Raw genomic sequence first — 27,078 nt, 5'->3', positions numbered from 1 at the left:
ACAAGCCCAGAGCAGATGGAAACATGTCATGACTCGGGCTCTTCCCCTGTGTGTGGGGATGAGTAATTTAACCTGTGCTCATTGATTGCTCTGGCGAGCAACAGGCGAACAGCTACCCCGGAGCCCGGACCCAATGAACTAGACCCAAGACAGGAATAAAATTAATTTGCGACCACACTCACACATAAAATGTCCCCAGAACACATGAGTACCCCCACACACACACACACACACACACACACACACACACACACACACACACACACACACACACACACACACACACACACAGACACACACACGGGCGTTCACAAACACAGGCAGGCATCATACGTATCCCATACACATGGGCAGTTCGAGATAGATGTGTGAGAGCAAGGTGTGAGAGCAACTTTATGAATGTGAAGCATAAAATGTGCGGGCATACTCAGTACAAAGGCAAGAGATACAGTAAAAAGGTTTGATTACTGCAAATGTGTGTTCAACAGCAGAACAAGCTCAAATGTATGTAATACCGACATTACAAGTGGCTGAGCCCCAACAGCCCCATGACGCCAGAACTCTATTTACTCTGAATGCAACATCAATAATACAGAGCGTCTCCATACAAATGGGAGCAGCTTGTTTTAAAGGGTTTACCTTGTTCTTTGGTATTTTTACAAATAAATCAATGTCTAATGTGTTGTTGACAAGTTATCCACTCGTATAACAGCAGAGCCAACAAAGCTGAAAAAAACAACAGGAACTGATGGGAAATAAAGCCTGATCACAAAAATTAAGAATGAAGGAGACCAATAATAAAGTGGCTAAATACTGTATATAATTGTCTTTATCTACTTCCTTACCAATAACAACATAAGGGTGGAAGGCAATTTTGGATTTCAACATGCAGCCGTTATCCTCAGAATGCTCTAACCATTCAAACTACATTCAACATGACGAGACAATATATTTGCCAAACACAAAGAAAACATAACTCATCAGAATCCATTGGATTGGACTGGTCAATAAAACTGAAGCAGTTACTTACTGCTGACGTTTCTAGAACCTTGAGAGAAAGCACGAAATGACACGTTTGGATCGAACACACCTGCCAATGATCTGTTTGACTGAACTCTGAGCCTGCTCCTCAGCAAGCAACTAAATGAAACCCGCTCGTTCCGTTCTGCGGTTGCTCCGTTCTGCAGAGCGGCTGTTTTATGTCGCAAGAAGAGGAGAATCGAAGAATAAAGGAGTGTAGCTGTGCTCGGCCCTTCTTCTCCGCATTCACACAAAACCAATTCATACACAAATTAAAAATACGTTACATGTGCATTACACACCTTTACTGAATTAATAAAGCTTTATCTTATCTCATCTTATCTCAATAGCTCTATGCACCCCATCCAACAACACACACACACACACACACACACACACACACACACACACACACACACACACACACACACACACACACACACACTGGAAGGCTGCACTTTGACATATCCTCCAAAAGACCGGACCATCAATAATTAGCCAGCTGCTAGAGCAGGTGGAGGCTAAGGCATAACGTTTGCCAAGTAGCCTAGAAGAGGAGAAGAAAATGAGGAGACAGACAGACAAAGAAAGAAGCAGAAAGACAGCTTAGGATGGAAGGAGAGTGGATAGAACCAAGCATCAAGGAAGCAGAACTAAATAATATGTAATAGATAGTAATAACATTTAATAGCTAGTAACAACACGTAATAGAAGGCAAGATAATAAAAAAAAAATATCAAGTAAGGGAAAAAAGACAGGCAGACAGACAGACACAGACAGACAGAAAACAGGAGACAAGATGACAGAGCAGACAGGGGCAGGGCCGAGCAGGCTGAGATGAGTCAGCCTGTGTAAGAACAGAACCCGGATCAGCTATGGTGTCTCATCAGTCAGGGTACATTTGTTAACGTAATGCTCCAGCTCCACTCTGGGGCTCAACAGCCTGCCTCATACATCGCCAAGGTAAATAGACCTGCGAGCCACAGAACACCAATAAAGAATTTTAAATGATATGCAGTGGTCGATGACACTGCACCTCTCACAAGCACACACATCAATAATGCAATGAAATCGAAATAAAATTAAGAATCCAATGAAATAATTAAGGAACTCCTCAATTTGTATAACTGGATGCACTGAGCTTAGAGCAGCAGGAACTGAGGTGAACACGTCTAGGCGGGTGGGGCGGGTTGGTTAGAAACGCTATACACGTCAGAAAACACCACAAATGAAATATGATTGGCACCTTACTACAAAGAGGAGGAAAACCAACAACAATTTGGGGGTCTTTACCATCACAATTGTCGGTAATTCCAACTTTGTATCTTTAACTTGTGATAAACCGCAGATGGTTTCCTTCATACAAACCGACTGGGAGCGTCTCAGGAGGTTCCATCTGTAGGGGGGGTGGGGGGGGGGGTCCCTTCGTTTGACCTCCCTGTTGCGGCCCATTACTGCGGAAGTATTTTACGACCGCTGTGCGGGCGGCAGAAAGCAGCAGGCCTCACGGCTGGATGAATGTCTGGTTTGGGAGAGCTCACTCTTCTAATTGAGTGTGTTATTCTGATTAATGCGATTTCTTTTAATTTTCTTTAAATGGTATCCCGTTTCATTGTGATATACTGTAGTGGAGCGAGATGTAACATTAGCAGAACTACATTCTGATTGTAGCCTATAAGTGACAGCGGTATTTCCCCATGCAGGATTCTCAACATTTTTTATATCAAGCACCTTCAATTTGATTAGGCCACAGACTCCATTTGATGAGATTTAGTCCCTTGGACCCCAAGATATTTATTGCTACTGTAGATATGATTTGGTCCAAATGTCCACAACCCTCTGCTGGCATCTTCATAATGAGATAATGGTGACGTTTAAAAATGAATCATTTTACTTGGGACCTCCTGGAAACTTCTTAAGTACCCCTGGGGGTCCTAGTTGAGAACAATTCAATCGGTCAAACTCAAAGACACGGCATACAGAGAAATTCACGGTGGTGGGGGGGCAAGAGCTGGAAACTCCCGCAAGGGGCGGCGTGCCTAAAATCAGCATGCAAGGACGCAGGGAGCAGTTTGGTCTTCACCGTAGAGCAAATCTCTGTCGCAATGTAGCTGAATGTTATTCTCCCTTGTAAGTCGCTTTGGATAAAAGCGTCTGCTAAATGACTAAATGTAAATGTAATGAATCTTTCAACCTCTGAGATTAAATACAACAAAATCAAATCCCGAGCAAAAGGGCGGGGCTTCCCATTCAGTTCGGTTTCCAATCAATTCAGCTTTTTTTCTTTCCCTCACTCAACACCCGGAAAGTATGAGCTGGTTTGTGTCGACGGGAACGTTCATTCAAGCTCCTGGAAGACTTGCCGGAATCAAATTACAGCCAGTTTCAGGAGGAGGAACATTAGCGTCTAACAGCTTAGATGCAGATTCCAAGTGGGCGAAGTGACTGCTGCTTACAACGGCTACGAGGCACACGCCCACACAACAGTGGCACACACAAATAAACAGTCACACGCAAAACACACACAAACATTGGCGCCCCCCCCCCCACACACACACACACACGAGCAGCAGACTGCATGCAGCCTTCGCCGAGGTTCCCCTGAATGAACGTTTATCTGACTTCCGAGATCTACAGACGCAGAAAAAAATGGCCGATCCAGTCGATCTAATGTTCCTCAACTGCTTAACTGATCAATGCAACTGAATTTTGAGTCGGAGTCGGTTATTATTGATTATACCACGACAAGTCAGTCATAGACATGCAGGTGAAATGAACAGAAATCCCCCTGCTCCCCCAACACACACACACACACACAGACACACACACACACACACACACACACACACACACACACACACACACACACACACACACACACACACACACACACACGAGCACAAACCAGCATGTATGAAAATCCACAAATATACTGTAAATAAGCACACACGTATACACATAGCAAAACACAGAATGACACCCTCTTTGACCTTCGCCTGCACACCTATTTGCTCAGCGTAAGGAGACTCATGCCGCATCTCTCTAAAACCCAGTCAGCCGAGGACCTCACCGTTTAAGAAGTGAGTCACCTCTGAGATCCTTTTTCCTGCCGCTCCCCGCCCCGGTTAGGTGGGGTTGCACCATCTGAGACCTCAATGTAGCTGAGATACAGACTGAAGAACTTTGAGCTTTTGGAAGGAGGGAAGGGGATTGGTTCCTTAGCCTTTATGGAGGTTGGTGTTACTTGTACCACCAGTTATATCTGCTGTCCATAGGACTTTGAAATGTATAGGGACTTTAGTTTGAGTGAAGTATAAAATATTATTGGGCCTAATGAAGCTAAAGTAAAGAATAAGATATTTTACTGTCTTTTAGTGCAAAAATGCTTTTTACAATTGAGTGCTTTCCGGGTGAGATATGCTGTGAAAAAAAGTGTTTTAAAAAGTTTTAAAAGATGACGCAAACTCACTTTCATGAGAGTGAAACCTCTCATCATGGAATCTGCATCCACTGCAATAGTATGCCCATTATATAGCTACTTCTTAAAAAAAAATTGTAGTAATAGTTGTAATATGAGTTGCCTGAAATGTATATAAAATATGTTTGACTTATGAATAGGATTGGGTGGATGACAGGATAGATGGATGGGTAGAATGTGTTTTTGAACCTTAGGGTTATACAATTCAGATAGGATTTATTTTTATATAAGTATACTGTTTATAGAATGAAGTCCCAATTGTATTATTTTAAGATCTAGAACCTTAACTTCCACATCCACATCGGATCTGGACACACTGACGGACAGATGAATTTGCTCAGTTCACGTTCAGCATGGTCGGGCTTCACGCCTGAACAGAGCTGTTTGGCAGAGGCCGCTCGCTGCTGCACTGCTCTGCGACCTCTCTGTGGGGTTCCGGTGACACCCGACCCTCAGACACAGGGTTTGGCTCTCACAGGGGTCGGTCCTCTGATCCGTAATTTTGGAAAAACGTTCAAGCAAAAGCAGCGTTTACAAAGGAAAAGATTTGACAATGTAGTTTCCTGAGCTGCTTGATGGACTGAGTGAGGTCTTGGATGGGTTGGATACTATAACTGTACAAACATATTATACATATAGGGAAACACAAGCAGGAAGTATTTAAAAGCTTAAAATTCACAAAAAGGTTTGATTACAAAAATGTCCTAAACGTAATCCTCTTTAAAGCTCACTCTACACATGAAGCTGATATCTGTAATTGAGTGATATATTTGGGTCCGTGTGTACTTGTTTCTGTCTAAGAATGACCTTGTGCCCTCTTTTGGAATCTGAAACTCATGTTCTTATTCTTATTCCATGTCCCTCGTACACCAGTGACCCTCAGTTTTGTTGCACTGAAAAGAAATCTATTAAGTATAAAATATACTATGATGGTCCAAGGCCAATCAATTAATACTACAAAACGCACAACAAACAACAATAACACATGGAAGAGCCAGGCCCATTCACACATCCCCAATACCCCTTTCATGAAATCCTAATCCCAGAATTAGCTAAACTAATAACAATAATAATAATAGTAAAGAAATTTAAAAAGCAACAAACTGTGGGTCTTTTAGGATAGATCCCAGGTGAGGATCATATTGCAGGCTCCAGTTACTTCCCAGCTCAGGCCGAGGCCCCGCTCACTCCAGACCCACGCAAAGGATCATTCCCATCAAGTGGTGTGAACTATCTGCATCAGTATCTGGCATAAATATGATACTCACATTGCGTTCAGCTTTATAAGACCTTCCAAGAGTGCAATTCCACTTCCAAGCAATTCTGAACTTCATAAAATATCAGTAACAATAATATTCCCCAACTGAGAGACTCAAAGACAAATAACTTCACTTGCTTTTTTTGTTGGCAAAAAGACAAAAGATGCCCTAATTTGTAATAAACGAGGCATGGTTACCAAGCAGCTGATAATACTGTTCTAGGTCTTGTTTACACGGGCAATAGGTGACCAAATGCACTGAGCTAACTAGATTGCTTTCGTTTAATTTCATAATGTCAGGAGGCTATTGTTAAGCAACAGATGTGGCGTCAAAGAAAATGGGAAACAATGGGGACCGTCCCCACGGGGAATACTGCTGTCACATATACATTTCTACGGAAGAAAACAGAGGAAAACCTGAGGATTTATCCTCATTTATTAAATTAGTAATGACGCCTCATCTGCCATGTCCCCTACAAAATGGGAGAGGGGTTAAATTGGATGCTCCAAAATCGAATGAGCAGCTCAGATTTGTCACATGGAATAATCCAATTAAGCACTCACATGGAGAAGAGCACATGTAGACCACAACACAAAACCACCCACATATAATATCTCTGAGTCTCTCTCCATGTCTCACTCCTCAGTACTTCACTGCAAATTATCCTATGATGGTCACGTGCATATGCTGGAAGCGCTCGCAGAAATATACTTAGCTTAGAGAATCAGTAAGCCTAAAGTTCTGAGATTGGTCCAACAAAACTATTGACATTACTCTTATCACTTTGAAACACCGCCAGTGGGGTTAACAGAATAAAGTAATAAAAACAAAACCTGACGACCTCTGTTGGTGCACAATAACAACGTAATTGTTAAATACCAAGGCTCAGCATTTCAACAACAGACTACTCAAAGTGTGAGGAGCTTCAGTACCTTGGACAGTTCTGCCAGAAAGAGGGTTTTCTGCAGATGGAGGTCAACATCATCTCCTGGAAACTGACACTCTGTGCCTCCAGCTGGTCTCCTAAACACTAAATCACTGAGAAAAATGTTCCTTTGGAGGCAAGGGTACTACCCAGGGGACAAGCTATTTGGCGAGGAATGCACAAGCCACTACACTGCAGAGGCTCTTATTGAATTTATTATATTGCTGCAGAGAAAGCGAAACCAGCAAACCATATCAAGTAAACAAATAGCTAGTTTTCTTTTCTTGTTTAACATTTTTAGATATCAATTATTAGGAGTGAGTGTTATAGGCCTACACGGTTTAAATTCAGTAGTCGTAGGTCATTGGACTGACCACAGAGAATCTGAATTTGGCTAAGAACATTTTAATATACAATGAATTCCTCTCGTCTTGCCGCTCAAAAGTTGTACATCAACACACATTTGTAGACAAATAACAGTGTTGTTGTTGTTTTAATTCTTCTTATTATTATTATTAATATTATTATTACTATTATTATTATTAGGGGTCCAGCCCCAAAGGAGCTGCAGCCCTATTGATTTTGTAAATGACAAACTGTCATCAGTGGTGTGTGGATGTCATGGATCCGCCGCACTCACAGACAAGATGAATAAAATGTGTATTCGGGGCAACCTGACATGCCGTCCTCCAAGTTTGATCCAGATCGGTCCATTATTGTGGAATGATTTAGTAAAAAAATATATTTTTATCATCTCCCCAATGGAAGGCTACTATGCACAGGTCACATAGTAGCATTGCAGTCTAGTTTAGGCAACAATCGGGACCTAACCAAGATGGCAGTACATGCAGATGTAACTGATGTCAGAACTTTATGGATGTCACGGATCTGGCGAACCCACAGATTAAATGAATAAGATGTATATTCGGGGCAGTTCAAACATGCCGTCGTTCGAGTATCATCCACGCCGGCGGTTTCAGTATTGTGGAAGAGGTTTGTGATCAACAATCGCAACTTCATCCACCAAGATGGCACAACCCACAGATGTATGCTGCAATGGAGAAATCCTTGCACACATGCACAAGTTGATGGAGTACACAGATTGCGTGACTCAATAATCCAAACCTCACCGAATATATCTGCGATTGGACATTAACTGAAGGAATATGAGATACAAACTCTTAACCATGGGAAGTTCCAAAGTGACATTATTACTTCATTACTACTAAACTTTATTAAGTTTGAAATTGGTTTTTTTTAAGTATGACCAGAAGACAATTGGATTAAACAAAGCACAGCGGATTAAACGTCATAAATATATATGCTTCTGAGGACAACTGACACGCACCAGAGTGAGTTCTACAAAATAAAAAACCCAATAGTATCACTGTCAGAATTTATAGACATTCCAGAGATGTCAATGTATACAAACTTTCTGAATTATAATTACAGGTAACAATAACCATAATAAATTACATAATCCAAGGAACATGCATTTATTGTGTATGTGTTTTGAAATATTTTCATTCTTTTTGTGTTTTTGGGTTCCGGTCCAGATGTCTAATAGTGCCCCAAATTCCAAGGCAGCAAAGAAACGATGGGCAGAACGTGCTGCTTTAGAGGTCAGCCATGACCCGTTTAAAAAAAACACAAATACTTAAATATACCTGTTGATTCTCCACACATCTCGGTGTTCAGAGGCTCATTTCATCAGAGTGATGCACGGTTGGAAGACTCCAGGAACAGTGTGCAGCTGTCAATTTGACAGGAGTTCCAAAGAGCAGGACCCAAAATGCTTTGACAGGGACAGCAAGTGACCTAGATGATGTTCTGATAGAAGGGACTAGAGTTTGTCCGGACATAAAAGCGTCTGCTAGAAGAAAATACAATGTTTTAGGAATAGACTAAATTGCAATATCAGAATTGCCAAGGCAACACACCTTCTGTGGGGCAACATTTGCATCGACGTATGCTGAAGCGGTGGCTGGCTGTATTGGTGTCGAAAAACTATGACTTTTGCGTTACGCCAAAAGCTATGCCAATTGATAAAGCCATTCAGAGATCACTGGTGGGTAATGACGCATGCTTATTTACAATCGCTGGCAAATACATGTGCAATTATTGAGCAGGGATCATGTTATGCATTTGTAGATTCACACACACGCAGCACAGTTGCACACTTGCAATATGACCCACCCAGCAGCTTTCCAGAGAGCCAAAGCCCACTCTTCCATTGAACTTTAACCAAGGGCCGACTACCCTGATCCCGTGTATTGCTGCCTGCAGCTATATTTATTATTTATTTATGTATATATGTATGTATGTATGTATGTATGTATGTATGTATATATGTATATATGTATGTATGTATGTATGTATATATGTATGTATGTATGTATGTATGTATGTATGTATGTATGTATGTATATATGTATATATGTATGTATATATGTATGTATGTATGTATGTATGTATGTATGTATGTATGTATGTATGTATGTATGTATGTATGTATATATGTATGTATGTATATATGTATGTATGTATGTATGTATGTATGTATGTATGTATGTATGTATGTATGTATATATGTATGTATGTATATATGTATGTATGTATGTATATATAAATGTATGTATGTATGTATGTATGTATGTATGTATGTATGTGTTTTTATTTATTTATTATTATTATTATTATTATTGTTATTGTTGTCATTGTGCTAATTTGATTATGCTAATTATGCATACGCATGTTATTTACATTTACATTTACATTTACATTTAGTCATTTAGCAGACGCTATGATATTATTTCATTAATTATTATGAACATAATTAATACTGAAACATGCACCCCTGATCTTAAAATGGAGCTGGGGTATTAATTCACTATTTTGGTAATTAAGCGTCTCCCCCGTCATCTGTCTGTCCATCATTATTCTACAACTGTCCGTTCGTTCTCCGCCGATGTGACTGTTTTCCTGATGAAGTGAAAGAACCACACAACAAATGAAGGACAGGACAGCCAGGCGCCGGACCGTGCCCTACCTTGTGAAATGCGCGAACCCGGCTTCTGAGTGGATTTCAGTGCGTGGTCATGTTCCTCCTCCGGCGCGGGACTCCAGCCTCCGACACCCACACCCACACCGCCCGACGCTGGACGGACGCTCGCTGCGGCGCTGCTGCTGGAGGGGGCGGGGAGGCGGCGGGTGGGGGATGGTCCGAGCGCCCGGCCTCAACCGGCACGTACAAAAAACATAAATATATATATATATATATATGAAAGAACAACCACGTGTTAAAATGTCCGAAACACGTCCATTCACACGTATTTATATTCGTGTTTGGTGCTTTTAAAAGCGCTCTATCGCGATAAAAACGGTAAAGTGGAATGAATGGGGTTTTTTTTTAAATCATCATTATTTATTGCATTGTAGTGTATTTATTTATTTTATTTTATGTACTGTAGTTTCTTGAAAGACGCTTATGAATCAAATTAATAAGGGTATTATTATCATTATTATTATTATGATTATTATCACTGCGTTAATATTACGAGTCAATTCCACTCCGTGTCGGTAGGTGGCGACTCCCGCCCCTTGCGGAGGACCGTGTGCATAAACCTTCCTCACGGACGACGCTCTTTCCTTCCGGCTCCGGTCCTTTACCAAGTGGAAAGGTAACGTTTTTCCCCCGGCATTGTAATCTAAATGTATCTTCGCCATCGTGTAAACTGTACGGCCACAATGCTCACGGTGCGCCCGGGTCGGTGTTACGGATGAACCCCCCAGGCGTATTTTGCTTCCGAACGCCAAACGTCTTTAGATACTTTCGAATGTGCACAGTAAACCCCGCTGCTCTGCGGCGGCAGCCATCGCCGGGGTAATCGCGGCCGGTGTGTCTGTACCGTACACCGTCCGCGTCGGGCGTATGTAAGCACGCGTCCGGCGACCTGCCTGTTTACGTTAGAATCAACTGGAGGGGCCGCGTCGGTTCCAGTCGGCAGGTTATGCTTGGCTAGCGATCAAGCTAGCCCGCGTCCTCTTGTGGCGGCCGTTGCTCGTCGAACCAGCGGCACTCGGTTGTCAAATGTTGATTAACCTTTGTGCTGCACAGATGCTGATGCCCAAGAAAAACCGCATTGCGATCTATGAGCTCCTCTTCAAGGAGGGAGTCATGGTCGCCAAGAAGGACGTCCACCTGGCCAAGCATCCCGAGCTTGCCGACAAGAACGTGCCCAATCTTCATGTGATGAAAGCCATGCTGGTAGGCGCTCTGGGAGCTTTCGGAGACCTCGTGGCTGTGGTGTTGATCCAGCATAGACGTGAATAGCTGCATGTGCACTGAGAGAAACTGCTAGGGCTGTCATTGCAGTGTGCGTAGAACGGTGGTACTGATACATCAGAAGTGTGGAACCACCCCCCAAACTGGACAATGTGTCTGAAGGCCATGTGTCCTTATGGCCTTATCGTTTCGGTTTACGTGTGAAGTAACTGGACGTCTTGTCGTTTCAGTCCTTGAAGTCATGCGGGTATGTCAAGGAGCAATTTGCCTGGCGCCACTTCTACTGGTACCTCACCAACGAAGGTATCCAGTACCTGAGAGACTTCCTCCACCTTCCCCCTGAGATCGTGCCCGCCACCCTGCGTCGCCAGACCCGCCCCGAGACGGCAAGGCCCAGGCCCAAGGGTAAGCTCTTATTTATTTATTTTTAAATTTCAAGATCTACGATGGAGTACTGCTCTTACATGCACTCATGATGAACGTACAACAGAAAGAGAAGCGATCGGGCGGACAATGTCAGTCACTGCCTGCCTTTCAGTCGACGCAGACAGGCTGAATAGAGGCGTTCAGAAACATTACCAGCTCATCAAAATCTTGCCGGCCCAGCTGGTGGACCGGATGTGGACAAAGTTGTTTGTCGCATTACAATATTTCATAGAATTAATGGGCCATATCTGGTTCCGCCTCAATGGATTTGTTAGATTTATTCATTTACTCAGATGGGGACTTGAAATTGGATATCTTAATTTGGGGGGAATAAGCATTTTTCATGTTCTGTGCTGTGTGCCGTTTCGGACTGTGATGACATGAACACTGATAATCTACAGATCATCAAGTGTGAAAATACAGTGCTGCCGTGGTCACTGAACATCCAACTTAAAACAAGTCCCTTGTGTTGTGCGTTCATGGAGATCTCTCAACCTAGGTCCTGAGTTAAGCTTGTGTTAAGTCTCCAAACCGTTTCAGCTCGCTTGTTGTCCTCCTAACACTGAACGGTGCTGTGTTTTCCAGGAATGGAGGGAGAGAGACCTGCCCGCCTGAACCGCGGCGAGGCCGACAGAGACGCCTACAGACGCTCTGCTGCACCACGTACGTACCGGGAAACACACTCTGCTTCCGTGTTATTTTCAGGCCTCAGATGAATGTCTGAGGGGGGGGTGAATCTGTATGACTTTGTTTTCTTCTATTATTTAATTATACTTTTTTATTTTGGGAAAAAGTGCAATTATTTGAGTCAACAAGATTGTTTTATAAAATGGTATCATATTTCCATCAAAATGTAAGGGGTGTCTTAAACTGTCACAGTAAATAGTACGTATTGAGGTAAATGGACTGTACCAAGATTTGTGTTTATGGCTGTGAAATTAAAATCGTTCATCACATTGACCCTTAATGTGATGAACTTCAATTGGGTTGTTTACCGTATGAGTTAAGTGTATAAACTGATATTATTGAATAATTAATCTATGATAAAAATTATATGCCCCGCACAGCTTTTAATTGGTGTCATGGTTGAAGTGGATTTTGGGTTGTTTTTTCTTTTTTTTTTTTGTTTTTTTGTTTTTTCCCCCCTCATTTCACCGTACTCATCCTTCTCCTTCACAGCTGGTGCTGACAAGAAAGCAGAGGCCGGCGCTGGAGCTGCCACGGAGTTCCAGTTCGTAAGTACTCCGCTCATTAAAATCGAGAGCTTCTTGACAATGGTGCCATTTTTTTCCCCCGTGTTTTTAAAATGTTTTTCAATTAAATTGTTTGTGAAATTTTTAAATGTGATTTATTTGGATTTTGGTGAGGATGCCAGTAAGCTGTGGAACTATCAGTTTTCCTTACATACTATACTACATTACATATAAGCAGTTAATGTGATGGCAAACACAGTTAAGTTTGAGGTTCTTTTTTAATTAAATGCACTCAGTGTGTGCTCTCCTAATGACTGGTCCTTTCGCTCCACAGAGGGGAGGCTTCGGGCGTGGCCGGGGACAGCAGCCTCAGTAAATTTCTTTTACTTTCTGTACAATTAAAAAAAACCCATCAAAACACACCAAGGTCTGCAGTGGTTTATTTGAATGTGTGAAGGGTGGATGTTTAGGAACATGAGTGACATCATAGGGACGCACCAAACAATTTGGCACTGACCCTTAACTGCCCTGCCTCTGAAATGGCGTACTACATTCTGTATGGGAGTACAGGGAGCGTCGTTGGACAGCCGCTCCACCTTTTAGGACTGGATTGAGGATGATACCCACGATGCATTGCGAGGGCAAGTCTGAAAGGGTCCATGCCAATGGCCGTTTCTCAATACCAAGTACGCGAAGTGCGGACTTGGTATTTAAGACTTGGCAAGTTCGACCCGGGAGTACTAGGGCGGTCATTCTACAAAATGCATTCTGGGATATTTGGCTGTCCCAAGTCCACACAGGTCACCACCGGTGCATCCCCGATAAAATGGGCGGAGTACGTCCACATCCGGGCATTTGGACTGGACTTGGCTTGACGCCGACTTCGAATTGGAACAGTAGTTGGGCTGCGACCGATGACGTTTCACAAGTCCACGAGAACGCAAGTGCAGACAAGCACGCACAGTGAGAACGGGCCATCGGCCTCGCAATGCATCGTGGGATATGCTTGTCAGCGCAGTGAGCGCATACAACGGTGTTTGACCAGTTGTCATCCTGGTGCTTTGCACGCTACGGTGTCTAGTATCAAACAAACCAAATGTTTATACTAATGAACCCTAAATACACAATACACAACTCCCGTCGCGGTGCTGTTCCTAATGAGAAATGACTGACCTCCGGCCAGATGTGTCTGGGGGAGGCCCTCATCACTTCAGGTCAAACTCATCCTTATTATTATTTACATTCCTGAAGTTTAACTGACGGTTTCTCACCGTTTCAACCAGGAAGTACCGAGTCGCGTCATGTCTCCTCCATCCCCCGCTTAGCATGCTAGCGTAGCACACCACAGCGTTCGGGAGACTCCAACCAGCTGCCGGCGGAGCGACGACGACGACTCCCAGGTGCGCTCCACAAGTCACACCCGCCGAGGGCACCACGGCAGGCGGGTACGCTCTGGGTGCTCTTTGTCTGACAGCGACCGAACCGACCCGGAATCCGCTTGCGCCGCGCTCCTCCCCGCTCACCCGGCTCCTCCTCGCTCCCTCCCGCTGTTACGCCGATAGACGCGCCCCCCTCACCCCCAGGCTATGGCGGTCCACCGTAGCAACGGTGTGTGTGTGTGTGTGTGTGTGTGTGTTTTAATTGTGCAGCGGAAACGCCCCCAAATGCGTGTTTTTAAGAATACACTATACTCTAATATCCGTTGTATGATATCTATCAAAGAAATACAGAAACACGCCTTCAGAGACTAATACATAGTCGTCCGACAGCTCACGCCGCTTCATCACATCCGAGAAGTCAGTAATACCGCATACAATATTATACATTATACCACATAATACTGTACTTAATTGTGATGGTGATTTAGCAGCGATTTTTTTTTTTTTTTTTTTTTTTTTTTTTTTCTCTCTTTAAGTTCCTTATCTTCTGTGTTATTCACTTAACACGAGCAAATACATCTTTGCATCGTATGACCAACACGACATTGGAGATGGTCAGCAGGTAAACTGCTCTTCCCTGGGGGCCGGGCCCGTGCGCTGTGACGAAATCCACAGAAGTCGCCACCGGAATGGAGTTGCTTGGCTTCACTGCGTCGGCTTCCCGAAATACGTCTTCGTTGCCCCACGACGACACCAAAATGTCAACTTACGTCACTGCGGCCGCGCTTCTATTTTCACAAGTCACCTTAGTTGGAACAATGACGAGGTTCGGCGAAAATAGGTGGTGGTTCGTGTCTCAATATGCATGCAGGTTAGCGTCATGAAAAGGGAAAAGGCATTCAGTAGTAATAATAATCCATAATAAGTCAAATTCCAAATTAATATTAATGTTCAAAAATGTCTATTACAATAATATAGGCAAGGAACCTATTTAGCCATTTCTTTTTGGATTGTACATTGTTAGAAAAAACACAATAAAGTACAAACTAAAACTAACATTTATTATGTTTGTGAAATCACATGTATTTATCATGATTGTTTATTGAAAATAATAATTAAAAATTAAAAATATAACTACAAAGTTTGTGTTTATTATTGTTCCAGCGAAAAAATAGAAGGTCTAAGGCAATAAAGAAGCAATTGTCCAAACGTCCAGCCTTAAAGGTCAGTCACACTGTTCTATAAGAAAATACTACAGAAAAATACTGTGGGGGGGGGGGGGGGGGGGAACGATGAAAAAGAAATTGAAAAGAAAAAACAGCGGAAATCAAACATAAAAATAAAAGTTAAATATAAGTGTTGACTCTCCAGACAAATCGGTGTTCAGAGGCTCATTTCATCAGGGTGATTCACAACTTAGAGACTCCAGGAACAAGCGGCGTGCGGCCATCAGTTTAACAGCCGTGCTTAAAAACGAGATCCAGAATGTTTGCACGTGGAATACAAAGTGACCTAGACGCTGTTTTGATAAAAGGAACTAATCTCTATCAGGAGATGAAAAAGTCTGGTTGTATGAAAGAGAATGTTTCCAGGGAGGGATTATATTGCAATTAGAGAATTGCCAAGAAGACAGACTATGTTTAATAGTGTTCAAAAAAAACGTATGCTGAGCTGTTTCCTGGCTGTCTTGGTGTAGATCAGTATGACTGCGTTATATAGTAAAGCTATGCCAATGGATGACGCAGTTAAGAAATCACTGCTATTTAATAGCGATGCATGATTATTAACTATTTCTGGTAATATATGTACAATTTGTTTTATTAGTTGTGGCGGATCGTATGTCTATGGTCACGTACTGTCTATTACAACATGTTCCCAAGTTGAGGGGGGGGGGCGCGGGCGGGCCGCTGTTTGGCCCGCCTAGAAATGCACTCCATCTATCCCCACCATCCCAACATGATAACTGTGAACACTTGGACGGGCGGCATCCCACGGGAGTCCGGAGGAGCCGATGCCCTAGGATTCACGGGCAACCTTTTTCCCAGGGAGATGGTTTGGTGACCCGCAAACATGTCGCGGAAATGTGCTGAAAAACTACAAACGTGTGAGAGCTCACCATCAAATCTCTGCTGTACACTATCCTAGAGAGCAGGCGCAGGAGTGATGAGTCCAGAGCAGAGATACAATGGCAAGAACTAGAATGAATGTATAGTTTCATGTTTCTATGCTGTTATACCAACGTGGGGGGGGGGGGTCCCAGACCTGCCAACCTTGGGAAAATATTTTGAGTACCACAATAGTGTAACAGAGTCTCCGTGGTGTTTGAGTTACTGCAGCTAAATGACTCCATCAGTTATTCCCACCGTAGCCGTCTCGTAACCAGGATAATCACGTCGTATGCGAGATACTACGGCTAAATGTATACAGTATACACACTGATGTCATGAGGATATACCCCTTGAAATGCATCATCTTGTAAAGTTACTGAACATGTTTACCAACTCTTGCCAGTACAATCAGATTAAAGATCAAACTTGGTACATAAAAACTTGGCCCATACCTTTAACAATGACTTGTCAATATTTGAGTCAAAAGTCCCCGATAGCAGTTTTTTTTTCTTTAATTAAACTGCCACAAGTAACATGTTGCTGAACGTCAATGATGACAGTGGACCTGATGTGAAATACTGGTGTTTATTTGTTGGCACATTTATATTACAATCTTCAGTCTTCTCACACTGGTTAATTCTAGATAAAATTCCAGTGACACATACCTTGCAGAACAATTACAAGAATGTAGGTAACTTCGAGGCTAACGCCAATGGGAAGAAGTGCATGACTTTAATATATCATTGAATTTATTCTGGGGTTAATATATATATATATATATATATATATATATATATATATATATATTTAGTGTTAAAATCATTTTAATAGCTACACAAGTCACGACAGGAAATTCTGTGACAAATTAAGTCCACTATGTTTGAGTAGCAGAAAAAAAATACAATCCTTCGAGTGTTGCGCTTTCCTTGTATGTGTTAACCACTAGATGGTGTCAGCTATTCATGAGATCAACATCTTTAACATCTTCGGGGCTCTAAATCACCAATTTTACTTTCCTTTCACTAATGCATCTTTCACAGATGCCCTTCCTCCAAAACAATTCAGGTTTGATTTGAACTCTGGGAAGGAGGCATTCACTAAACGTTTAGCTCATTTGTCTCACACCCTGCACCAGTGTCACGTATTCTATCTCAGGAGTTGATGTACAATAAGTCAGAAGGGCTTTTCTATGTGAAAATCAATCATTAACAAAAGGAAAAAGAGGAGCCGTTAGTTATCTAGTCAATAAAACAAGAGCAAACGGTAGAAACTCAAAAAAAGGGTTCGGGCCACCAGCTGAGAATTAGTCATGGAAATCCTCACATTCAATTTGACAGGACCTGCTGTAGAGGTCAAACTATTACCAATGCAAGAAACCTCAATCTCTTGCCAGCCACAGAGTCAAGGTTTGAGTCCACGCCTTCCTTTACAAGTTCATTCTGGGAACGTCTACCGCAAGTCTCACCATCGAGACTGAGGAAGTCTAATCAGAGATCTGTGTGAAGTGCGACTTTGACCTCCATACTTCGTTGCTACACAACAATAACGTTCAAGGTTAAAGTCTCAAACCTCACTGGGGCGGGGGGGGGTTGAAATTTCAAGGCTCAGATAAGAAGTGCGGTTTGTGTTACCTTTGAGAACAAAGCTCAAATTTAGGAATTAAGACAATATTAGAGATGGGCAGATTTGTTTTGTGAGAAAGTGACTCTCAAATAAACAAGAATTTGGAAAGGAACCTGAGAGCAGCCACTGCTCTGCCATCGCTCAAATTCTCAAAATCCAAAATTGGTCAGATGGTAACCAAGTGGTAGAGTGTGTAACACGTTTTCTTGGATGATCATACTACAGTTGTACATTTTTATATCTGAGCCTTAAAACAATACAGTGAAATGGATTGGGATTTTAACCGATTTGCCCTGGAGAATTTTACGTTTCTAATAAATAACCTTCAATTCCAGCCACGGACACAGCTCCAAAAAGCCAACAACATTCCATGTTCTCCAGCCTTTGCACTTCAAGCAATGCAAGTGAAAAGTCCTCCATAAACTTCCAACGTGACTCCTTGAGATCAATCCTTCCAGCCTCAGCAGGAACAACATGAAGCGCTCACAGACATGTAAGAGAAGTCTTCTTGTACTCTCGCCTTTTGATCTATACAGAAATAAACAATTTACAATACAAATGCCTCACATGCTATCTACAGCGCCTCCAGTTTCACAGTATTGAGCCAGCTGCCTCACGCCCATTCAGGCGGAAGACGCAGTCCGGCTTAAGAGACTTTTGCCAAACATTAAGAGAGGAAAAAAAAAACAACTATTATTCAAAAGCATTTTACATGTTAAAAACGAGGTCTCAAACTGTACAAGGCTTGTTTGTTCTGCATCTTACCAAAGACAGCATTTTAGATTACTTTCAATGTCAAGCATGTGTTTGAGTGTTTCTGGGGATGCAGATTAAATACTAAATAATAATGGGTTAAAAAAAAAAAAAACCAACAAAAAACAAAACAAAGTATCCAAGTTCAGTATGACCGTACTGAAAGGTGCCCGCTAGACGCCTGATCAAAAACTGTCTAGTGCTATGTTATGGAGCACGATGACTGTAAACAATCGCTACCAACCAAACTGAATGTGAGGAGTACAAGTATGGAAATGGGTCTGAGTAACGAGCCGATATGTGCTGCGTTTTGAAATGGTTCGAAAATCTGCACTCCGTACAGCCTCCAAGTTTATAGAAGAAATCATTCACATCTACAAATCAGACAAAAAAATGAGGTGAGATAAACTGAAAAAAAAAAAAAAAAAAAGGACACTGGAGAGGAAGGTGGTTCTGTTTTACATTGAGAGTTAACATCCTTAAGCTCGCTTTCAGTCCTTCCCTCTCGACACGAACACACCTAGACGTTAGGGTTGGGCCGGTGTAAAAATTTTCAAACCAGTTTGATATGAAGTCAAACCTAATTTTACCTCGAGGTAATGTCGAACCAAATTTCACAGGAGCGAGTTCCACCCACAAAGCTCAAGCTGCGGAACCAAACTTTACGAGCGCGAGTCTAGTTCCCCCCGGATGCCGTTAGCAACATGCTTAGCTCAGCTCAAGCTCATTGCACGTCTGAGTGAGTCCGACACACAGGAGCTAGAGGACCTGCTTGCTTCTTTTAAATCAACCGCGGGGGGGACATTTTTGGGTTCCCAGTGAACTACGACAGCCACGGAGAGCAAGTGGTGTGCTAGCATTGTTCGACAGCTGTAACGTATGTGTGCGGAAACAGACTGAAACACTCCTCCTAATGCACACGTTTTATTTTTTGTTTTTCTACCATATAGTGACATTTAAAGTCACGACCGCGAATATAAGACGACACCACTTTTTCATGTGTATTTCCGGGAAGGAAATAAAACAACAACCCTGTCTTATATTCAGGTCAATACGGTAATTTGCCAGAACGTCTCATAATGACAAATGCAAGTTCAGTCGGTTTGCATTAAATCAAACCGGTTTAGGCTCGTACACCGGACTGGACCGGAAAAAAACGGACATCGACCCAACTCTACTATACGTATTGTTCCACAGCGAAACAAGTAATTATTGGCTAGCTTCCCCAAACGTGGAGAAACCAACTTGATACCGGAAAATTAGACAGTGTATCAAGGGTCCATACCGGTGAGACATTGCCAGCCAGAATGGACATACAAGTCAAAGTGAAATCCAAGACCTTAACAAACAAAAACACCAAAGCTCGGCTGCACGGTCAGGAACCGGTCACCCGACCAAACTCAGACCAGACAGAACAGTGCTCATGCATGCGAGACACGTCATTTCTTACACTTCTGTCCACCCAGACACTGAATACATTTCCTATGCTCACCAAAGGGAAGAATACACACATGGGCACATTCATTCACAGAAAGAAAATAGAAAAATAAAACAAAAAGGAGACATAAAAAAAAAAGAGAACACCAAAGCCTTCATTTTAAGCACTATGTATACACTTTTACATTACGACAGTAAAAAGTAGTTCTTGCATTCAATAAACACCACGCTAAGTGCGTGTTAAGGGAGGAGAGAAAGTCGGGGCGAGGGGGCTGGAGATGTTTCATGCAATTGTCACTCGGGCTGGGTTGAAAAAATTAAAATAAAAAATTGAATCAAAAATCGAATAGTAAGATCCTGTCACTACCCAGCCCTAATTGTCACTGAAACTAAATTGAGAGGAAGAGAGGGGGGGGGGGGGGGGGGTGTCCAAAAATGTACATTTACATAGTGTTTCAGAATATCTGCCCGATACTTGTCATCAAGTCTGTGCCACAGCACTGGCACAAAGGAGTTGGCAAGGCAAACCATGTTACTGAGATTACAAAAAAAGAGAAGAGGAGAAAAAAAAATGGTACAAGTAAGAGCGCAGGTGGTGGCAAAAAGCTCGGGGTGGGTGGGCGGGCGGGTGGGTGGGTGGGCAGGCGGGGTTTAAAGGTTTCGCTTTAGTTATCTGATTCCAGAGTCGGAGCTCTGGTTGATGTTGTAGGTGGCCGAGAGGTCGCCGCTCAGCGTGGCCACCAGCGGCGTCCCGTTGCTGGTCAGGCAGCTCTCCTGCAGGGCCTCGAAGTAGGTGGCCTGCACGGGCTTGTGACACCGCAAGACCTGTTTGGCATCGGCAATTTTGAACCATTCCCTTTTCCTCCCTGCGGACAGAACAACAAGACACTGACGTTGACACAAGTTGAGATGGATGCAAACGTGCAGCAGAAAAAAAACAAAAAACAAAAAACAATAACAGCATTATAATAGAGTGAGCAGGCCGAAGTCCGCTCACGGAATGTTTTGCCACATCTTATTATCCTTAGTTAAGTGACTGAGCCGCAGGCTACAGAGGCGCAAAGCACATTAAATCGAGTGACTCGGTCCGGAATGGCAGGCTATCACTTTGTGGAATCACTCGACTGGCAGATTTCACAAAGAAATAATCTTGTTGTTAGCACTTGTAGTTTTTGAGTTATGAGCATTTGTTTGAAGGTAGGTTTCTCCCACACACTCATTGTGTACGTCTGATCACTAGGCTGTAGTTGGAAACAGATCTCGCCGCTTCCCTTCGAGGCTGGGAGTGACACTGTCATTACCCGCCAGGCGTGTCTGCTTCCGTTTATAAACATGGTGAGGAGAAGGGGAGCGCCAACAAAGGGGCACAGCCCGGAGCTCATTAGGTAGAGCAGGTCGTCAAGTAATAGGAAGAGTGTGGGTTTCGATCCTGGCTGTGATAACCTACCCGAGTTGGACAATTGACAGCGAATCGTCCATCTCCTCCTCTCACTAGTAATGTAAATATCTAAGCGATGCCATTTATTCTTTTTGACTAATGCATCGCAGTTGACTTGCCCATAAAAGGTCACTACTGTCATGGTGGCTCTGAAAGGCAGCAGGAGCACAGTGAAGGGACAGACTCGAGCTCAGTGGGTAGGTTTGTCCAGTGACGGCAAGATTGCGGATGTGATCCCAGCTGTGACAGGAAGTGGCTGTAACTTACTCAAGTTGGCCAATGGATATATCAAACTGGTTCAACCCCTGGCTCCTCCTGGTTGCATGCTTAGGTGTTCTTGAGCAAGCATGTCATGTAATCACATAAGCAAAGACTTCTGTAATCACCAGAGGATGGAGGGCACTTTGGGGTGGATGTGCTCGGTGACGAGACAGGTGTGCAGAGGAGGGGCCAGGTGCGCTCTGACAGGAAGTGGCTCTAACTTCCTAAATTCTCATCAAACCGTTCATCAATTTTCTCGACTGCACAGGGGCCTGCTCAATTTCCATAGGGATTGTCTAGTCATTATTATATCTAAAACAACAAAAACAGAGCACCGTTAATTATTAACACCGCCTGAGCTGTCGGCATTGTTCAAAGCAGTGACGGCGAAACACACAAGGGAGATAAACAGGGTGGGTGTTTTAATCCTATCAACAGCAGTATAACAAAATCCCCAAACTGCAATATTAATTAGGCCTGGCGGGAGCCCAAGACCGTTAAAGCCACAAACACCATGTGACTGCCGCAGAACTTTGTACATATGAGCCCCACTTCGAGAGAAAAACAAACGCCAAACTTATACCGATGTTGAGCGAGTCCTCCCAGTCCTCCAGGACCTCCGTCACAATGAGGACATAGACGTACGTTCTGTGTTTCCTCTCTCGGTTCTGTTGGGGGAAAAATTGTAATCATTCTTCTGGAGTTCAAGTGAGTGAACTGAAACACCAAAAATAGTTCACACAAGAGCGAGACACTCACCTCAAAGACACCAACTAAACGGCCTAGAGTCCCCTTCACACCGGCCTGTTTAGCAAAGCAAAAATACACACGAGTGAGTCAACACATTTATCAAGAAATAGAACTGACATTATAGAGCAAAGTTATGAATTACAGTCAAACACACATTTGCATGCACAGCGCAAATGGTAACTAATCTTTTTCATGTGACTTTTAAGTCCAAGTTTATCTGCTTATTACAGTCAAATGTTGCCAGCTCCAGAGTTGGCAGGGGCAAACGGGATAAAATTGTCTCATCATTAGAGAAACCTCACAACAACAACGACAGAACAGTGCTTTGAAAAAGTGGAAAACAGCCGGCTCCACTGCCAATCTCTTCCTTTCCAACCAATTATGACGGCAAATCGTGAACCGTGTAAATATCACAGCCTCTTCTTCTCAAAGGATGAAGAGCCGTTTTTCTGTTGCTCGGGAATGAAAATGATATGTCCTAAACAAAAACATGTCTTCAGGGGGGGAAGATACAGATAGCACATAGTCGCGAGGTGCCCCAGAGGTTGGTATTTGGCAACGTTTACATATAGACAGGCCACTGCTGCCGTCTTCACAGCCTCTTCTTGGGGTTTCAGTTTCCGTCTAAAAATAAACGTTGATTCCGCGTACCACACTCTTCAGGCCTTTTGCCAGATCATAAGGACAGAAGAAGCCAACGACTACAGAGCAAGGATTAGGTAAGGGGGAGAAATTCAGGCGGCACATTTCTGTGGGACGCACAAAGCCTTCCACTTCAGTCAACCGTGAGACTAATTGGGCAAGTAGGCAACATCTTGAAAGAGGATGTCAAGAGTTGAGGGTGTAACAGAAATTTTGCAAGTCCCCATCTCGAAAAAGTTGATGTCCACAACTACTGACTGAGGGTGTAGAGAGCTGAACAGATACGGGGAACCTCCGTCACCTGACTTGCTCTCAATTCCTGTCTTTTATGTCATCTTTTATGACTCCAAACCAACGAGCAGAGGTGGTCAGCAACACTCATATGGCCACCGGATTTTTTTTTTTTTTTGTCAAATTCAACATTTAACAACTCTTCCAGATTGATACGGTACCTCTATAGAGTTTGTCCTAGGGGAAAATGTGTTGGCAAACCATGGCACCCGGACGCTGCCAAACCTACTGAGAGGGTGCCAGGATAAGAGATGATATCAGCATCCATCAGTGTGATGGATCAAAGAGAGAATGGGTTTTCGAAAGCCAGCGATCCACCACAGACTCACAGGCAGCTCAAATTCTGCGCCCTGGCCCTGTGACCAATCTGTTGAAAACGCACAACTGATGTGTCCCTGATCCTCACGAACACCTTTTGCCCTTTTTTTGTACAACGCCACGGTGGAATGACCGATCCAAGGAATGGGAATAACCACCACAATAACTTCAAATAAGCTTGGTTATTAGTTACACAATGGTGCCTTTGACTCAATTCTGCCAATAGTTAATACCAAAAAAGCATTTTTCCACTCAAAATATATCAGACTTTTCATACAAAACAGCAAGCAAGTAAACCATCAAAGGAATATATAATAAGGAAACATATAAAAAGTGGAACAGAACGATAGAAGGAAGAAAAAAAAAGAAAAAAAAATTAATTCATCACATATTGCTGCAGTGGGCTGGATAAGGCTTCAACGCATTCGTGCAGCCAGCGTTTAATCCAAATGTGAACCCCATCGGCACATAAACACTGCAACACGATGCTGCGATACGGCTTAGATGTTGCTAGGCTCTCTGTCCATGCAAACATGATGACTGCACCGACAAAATGGCTTTTGAGTGAAAAGGCATTAGAGCAGGTGTTAAAACGCAGACATGACCTAATACAAACCAAATGCAATCGCTCTACGACCGTATAGTTAAAAGTGAATTCACCAGCCAAATACAAATGCTTTTACGATTTTGTACAATTTCCCTGGGGGATAAGTTACATATGTTCATCTAAATCACGTCACTTCGAACACATGGAGTAGAGAGGAAAGCTTATTTCCCCCAGTTACGTAAAGATAACGAGAATCATATGACCCAGGGTTGACGGGATACACTGATACCATTTTAATGGACAAAGTACAAGTACAGAGTACTTAGTCTTGTATATTAAATGTTCAGCCTCAATGATAGTGAAATAAAAATTATCATTGTCAGTCATTGATTTGATTGCTACTTTGTTGAAAAAAAACTCACATATAATATGATACTGTCGCCAAGTTCTATAAATACAACATGAAAGGAGATCGCAATGTTCTTCCAGTTTTCAGATCGGCTTTGGATCATCCAAACTGATTGGCTTCCCGTTGCAACTTGCCGAGTGCGAAAATAAACAGATCTGCGGATAGTTTTTTTATCTAAATGATCAGGTCTATTTTATTTGGGCGTTGAGGAAAAATAATATGGCGATAATTATCATTATACCACTCAGCACCAATCCAAATTGTGCTTGGAGGAAATTATTTTCACCGGACATTACGACCGGAGAGATTTAAATGCGTAGGACTTCAACAGATTTTCCCGGTCAAAAACCGACAAAACGGAAACTCTGGTTTGTACGTGATGTTACGTCGGTATCGGGTTTAGATATCGGATCATTTCTACCAGTACAAGTACAAGACACAGTCGCAGAGCAGATATCTGTGTGGGTTTCTGGTCGATCATTTAAATTCATCGTACTAAATGTTCGACGCTGCGAACGACGCAGGAGCAGAACCAACCTCCTCACACACTTCCCGTGCAGCAGCCACATTGGGCTCCTCCTCCGGCTCCATTCCTCCGCCCGGAACGATCCACTTGTCGGGGTGTCGACTGCTGCTCACCAACAGCACCTGATAGGGCGGAGAAGCAGACGGGTTGAAACCCCGCGGCCACGCCCCGTTCTGCTGCTTCTTAGTGTCAATCAAACAAGTGTTTTGGTTGTCCCTGGATATTTGTCCGCATTTTGGTACAAAGGATCATTGAGTCATCTACCAAAAGTCACAACTTTGAACTACCACACGTGAGAAGCTCACATATAATATGCAACGCAATGACATTTCACTACATATATGTACGCTTGTATGTATATGTATGTGATAAACAAACATCTTGAATCTTGAAGCATTGTCTTCAGAGATGTGTTTCATGACCCCCGTGCTTTGTTTTTCCAATATCGATCGTCTACTTCAATCCCAGATTTACACACACGATCAAAGAACGGAAAGGAATTGGAAAAGTCTATACAAGAGCCCATTTAGAGCGTTCAAAAACTCCCTAAAGCGTTGTTTTGTTCAATATATTGGGCATTTATTGGGGGAAGCACAGGTTGAAACAAGAGCAGATAGAGTAGACAGACAGACAGACAGATAGATAGATGGAATAAAACAATACTTATTTCCAAATAGAAAAAATGGCAAAGTACAATAAACCACTGTAGACTCAGCAATGCACACTGTCAGAAACAGTACTTTAAGCAAGTTAATTAATATATGAGTCGTGATATAAATAAGTTATTGCCACCAAATCAAATGAAAACGGGTGGTCGGGCCTCGAGTTGGACCGTTTACCGAACCTTTAACGGTTTCATTGATAAATCGAGTTGCGCGACCGGGATCCTCCTTCCCCGAACTGAGCGGCTGCTATAACGGTCACTAGCTCGCAGGCCAGTGTTAGCATTACACTTCACGCTAATCAAAAGAACGTTATTATTTCCACGTCAAAAAACTGAGAATGAATACAAGTTACGGCCAAAAAAACGGCCAACAGTACTGCCACATTTCTTGATAAGATTACTACCAATTACTGCCGGTAGTGTGGTCGGCGACCAGCAACAGCCGGCTATCAGCTGCGCTAGCATTAGGCTAGGCTAACAGGTTGATTCAACATCCAGCTGGGTGCTTTGCTATCCACTCGGCTAAAGTAGCGAACATAACTCTTTGACTGATCCAACCAAAAACGAAAAAAAGATTAAACTTTATGTATAAAATGCACATGTCGGGGGCGAAACAATGCGGCCACCGGTTATTCAAAAACACGACCTCGCCGGGAATGTGACACTTCCAGAGGGAACATACGCAGCCAGGCTGCGGGGATAACTAGGCCGCGGCCGCAGCCTCGGACTCACCTCCTCCTCCGTTTCGGTCCTGAAGCACAGACAGGCGGCCCGCTTCTTGTAGCCCTCTCCGTCGTACGTCCGGGTTTGGTTGGACTTGAGCTTCATCATTTCTGGGGCAGGAGGGGGGAGTTTTCAACGGTAAAGTCAACCCCTAAGGAAGCCGGCGGCGCTTTCTCGACGCGGGGGTCTCTTCCGAGGGGAGTCTCGGCGCGTTTTCCTTAAAATAAATAACTTCTTCTCCGCTTCATTTTCACAGAACCAGGCACATCCGCGGCACGGTCGCCATTACGAGGAGCCGCTACGACCGCCGCGTAAGCGCCGCGTCAGCGGCGCGGACAGCGCATGGAAGCCGCGCAGCGCGACTTGGAGAATCGAGGCGGCGAGAAGGAGCGCAACAGCGCCGCGGCGAACGGTGCCGCTTGGGGGCCGGAGCTCCACCGCCCCGCGGCCGTGGCTCCGCGGGCGGGAGTCGCTTGGACGGGGTTCGGTTTGGCGGTGTCCGGTCGGACGCTGCGCGGGAGGAGAGATGTCGCGTTTGAATTTAAAATGTCGGTTCGTTTCGGGACGTTCAGCACCGCGCGCGGCGGACAGCGCCCGCGCGCCCCCGTGTCCGTTTCAACTCA

At 43.5% G+C, this 27,078-nt stretch overlaps 2 protein-coding genes across 2 annotated transcripts; one reads left to right on the top strand and one right to left on the bottom strand.

Annotated features, from left to right (window-relative positions):
- Window positions 1–10,307: 10,307 nt before the first annotated feature.
- Window positions 10,308–13,008, top strand: rps10 (ribosomal protein S10). The gene is made up of 6 exons (XM_080001621.1): window positions 10,308–10,362; window positions 10,800–10,949; window positions 11,198–11,372; window positions 11,979–12,056; window positions 12,573–12,628; window positions 12,921–13,008. The coding sequence occupies exons 2-6, from the start codon at window positions 10,800–10,802 to the stop codon at window positions 12,960–12,962; spliced, it is 501 nt and encodes a 166-aa protein (XP_079857747.1). The 5' UTR covers window positions 10,308–10,362; the 3' UTR covers window positions 12,963–13,008.
- A 3,654-nt stretch (window positions 13,009–16,662) lies between these two features.
- On the bottom strand, window positions 16,663–26,733 carry nudt3b (nudix (nucleoside diphosphate linked moiety X)-type motif 3b). Its single transcript, XM_080001620.1, has 5 exons — window positions 26,465–26,733; window positions 25,080–25,190; window positions 22,345–22,389; window positions 22,169–22,253; window positions 16,663–20,752 (listed from the first exon to the last, which is right to left on the bottom strand). Exons 1-5 carry the CDS (start codon window positions 26,561–26,563, stop codon window positions 20,556–20,558), a joined length of 537 nt encoding a protein of 178 aa, XP_079857746.1. The 5' UTR covers window positions 26,564–26,733; the 3' UTR covers window positions 16,663–20,555.
- Window positions 26,734–27,078: the final 345 nt, after the last annotated feature.

The sequence above is a fragment of the Zeus faber genome, assembly GCF_960531495.2.
Source record: "Zeus faber genome assembly, chromosome: 5".
Classification (NCBI taxonomy): Eukaryota; Metazoa; Chordata; class Actinopteri; order Zeiformes; family Zeidae; genus Zeus; species Zeus faber.
Note: the sequence above shows the minus strand (reverse complement) of the source record. Positions and strands in the feature narration are given on the sequence as shown.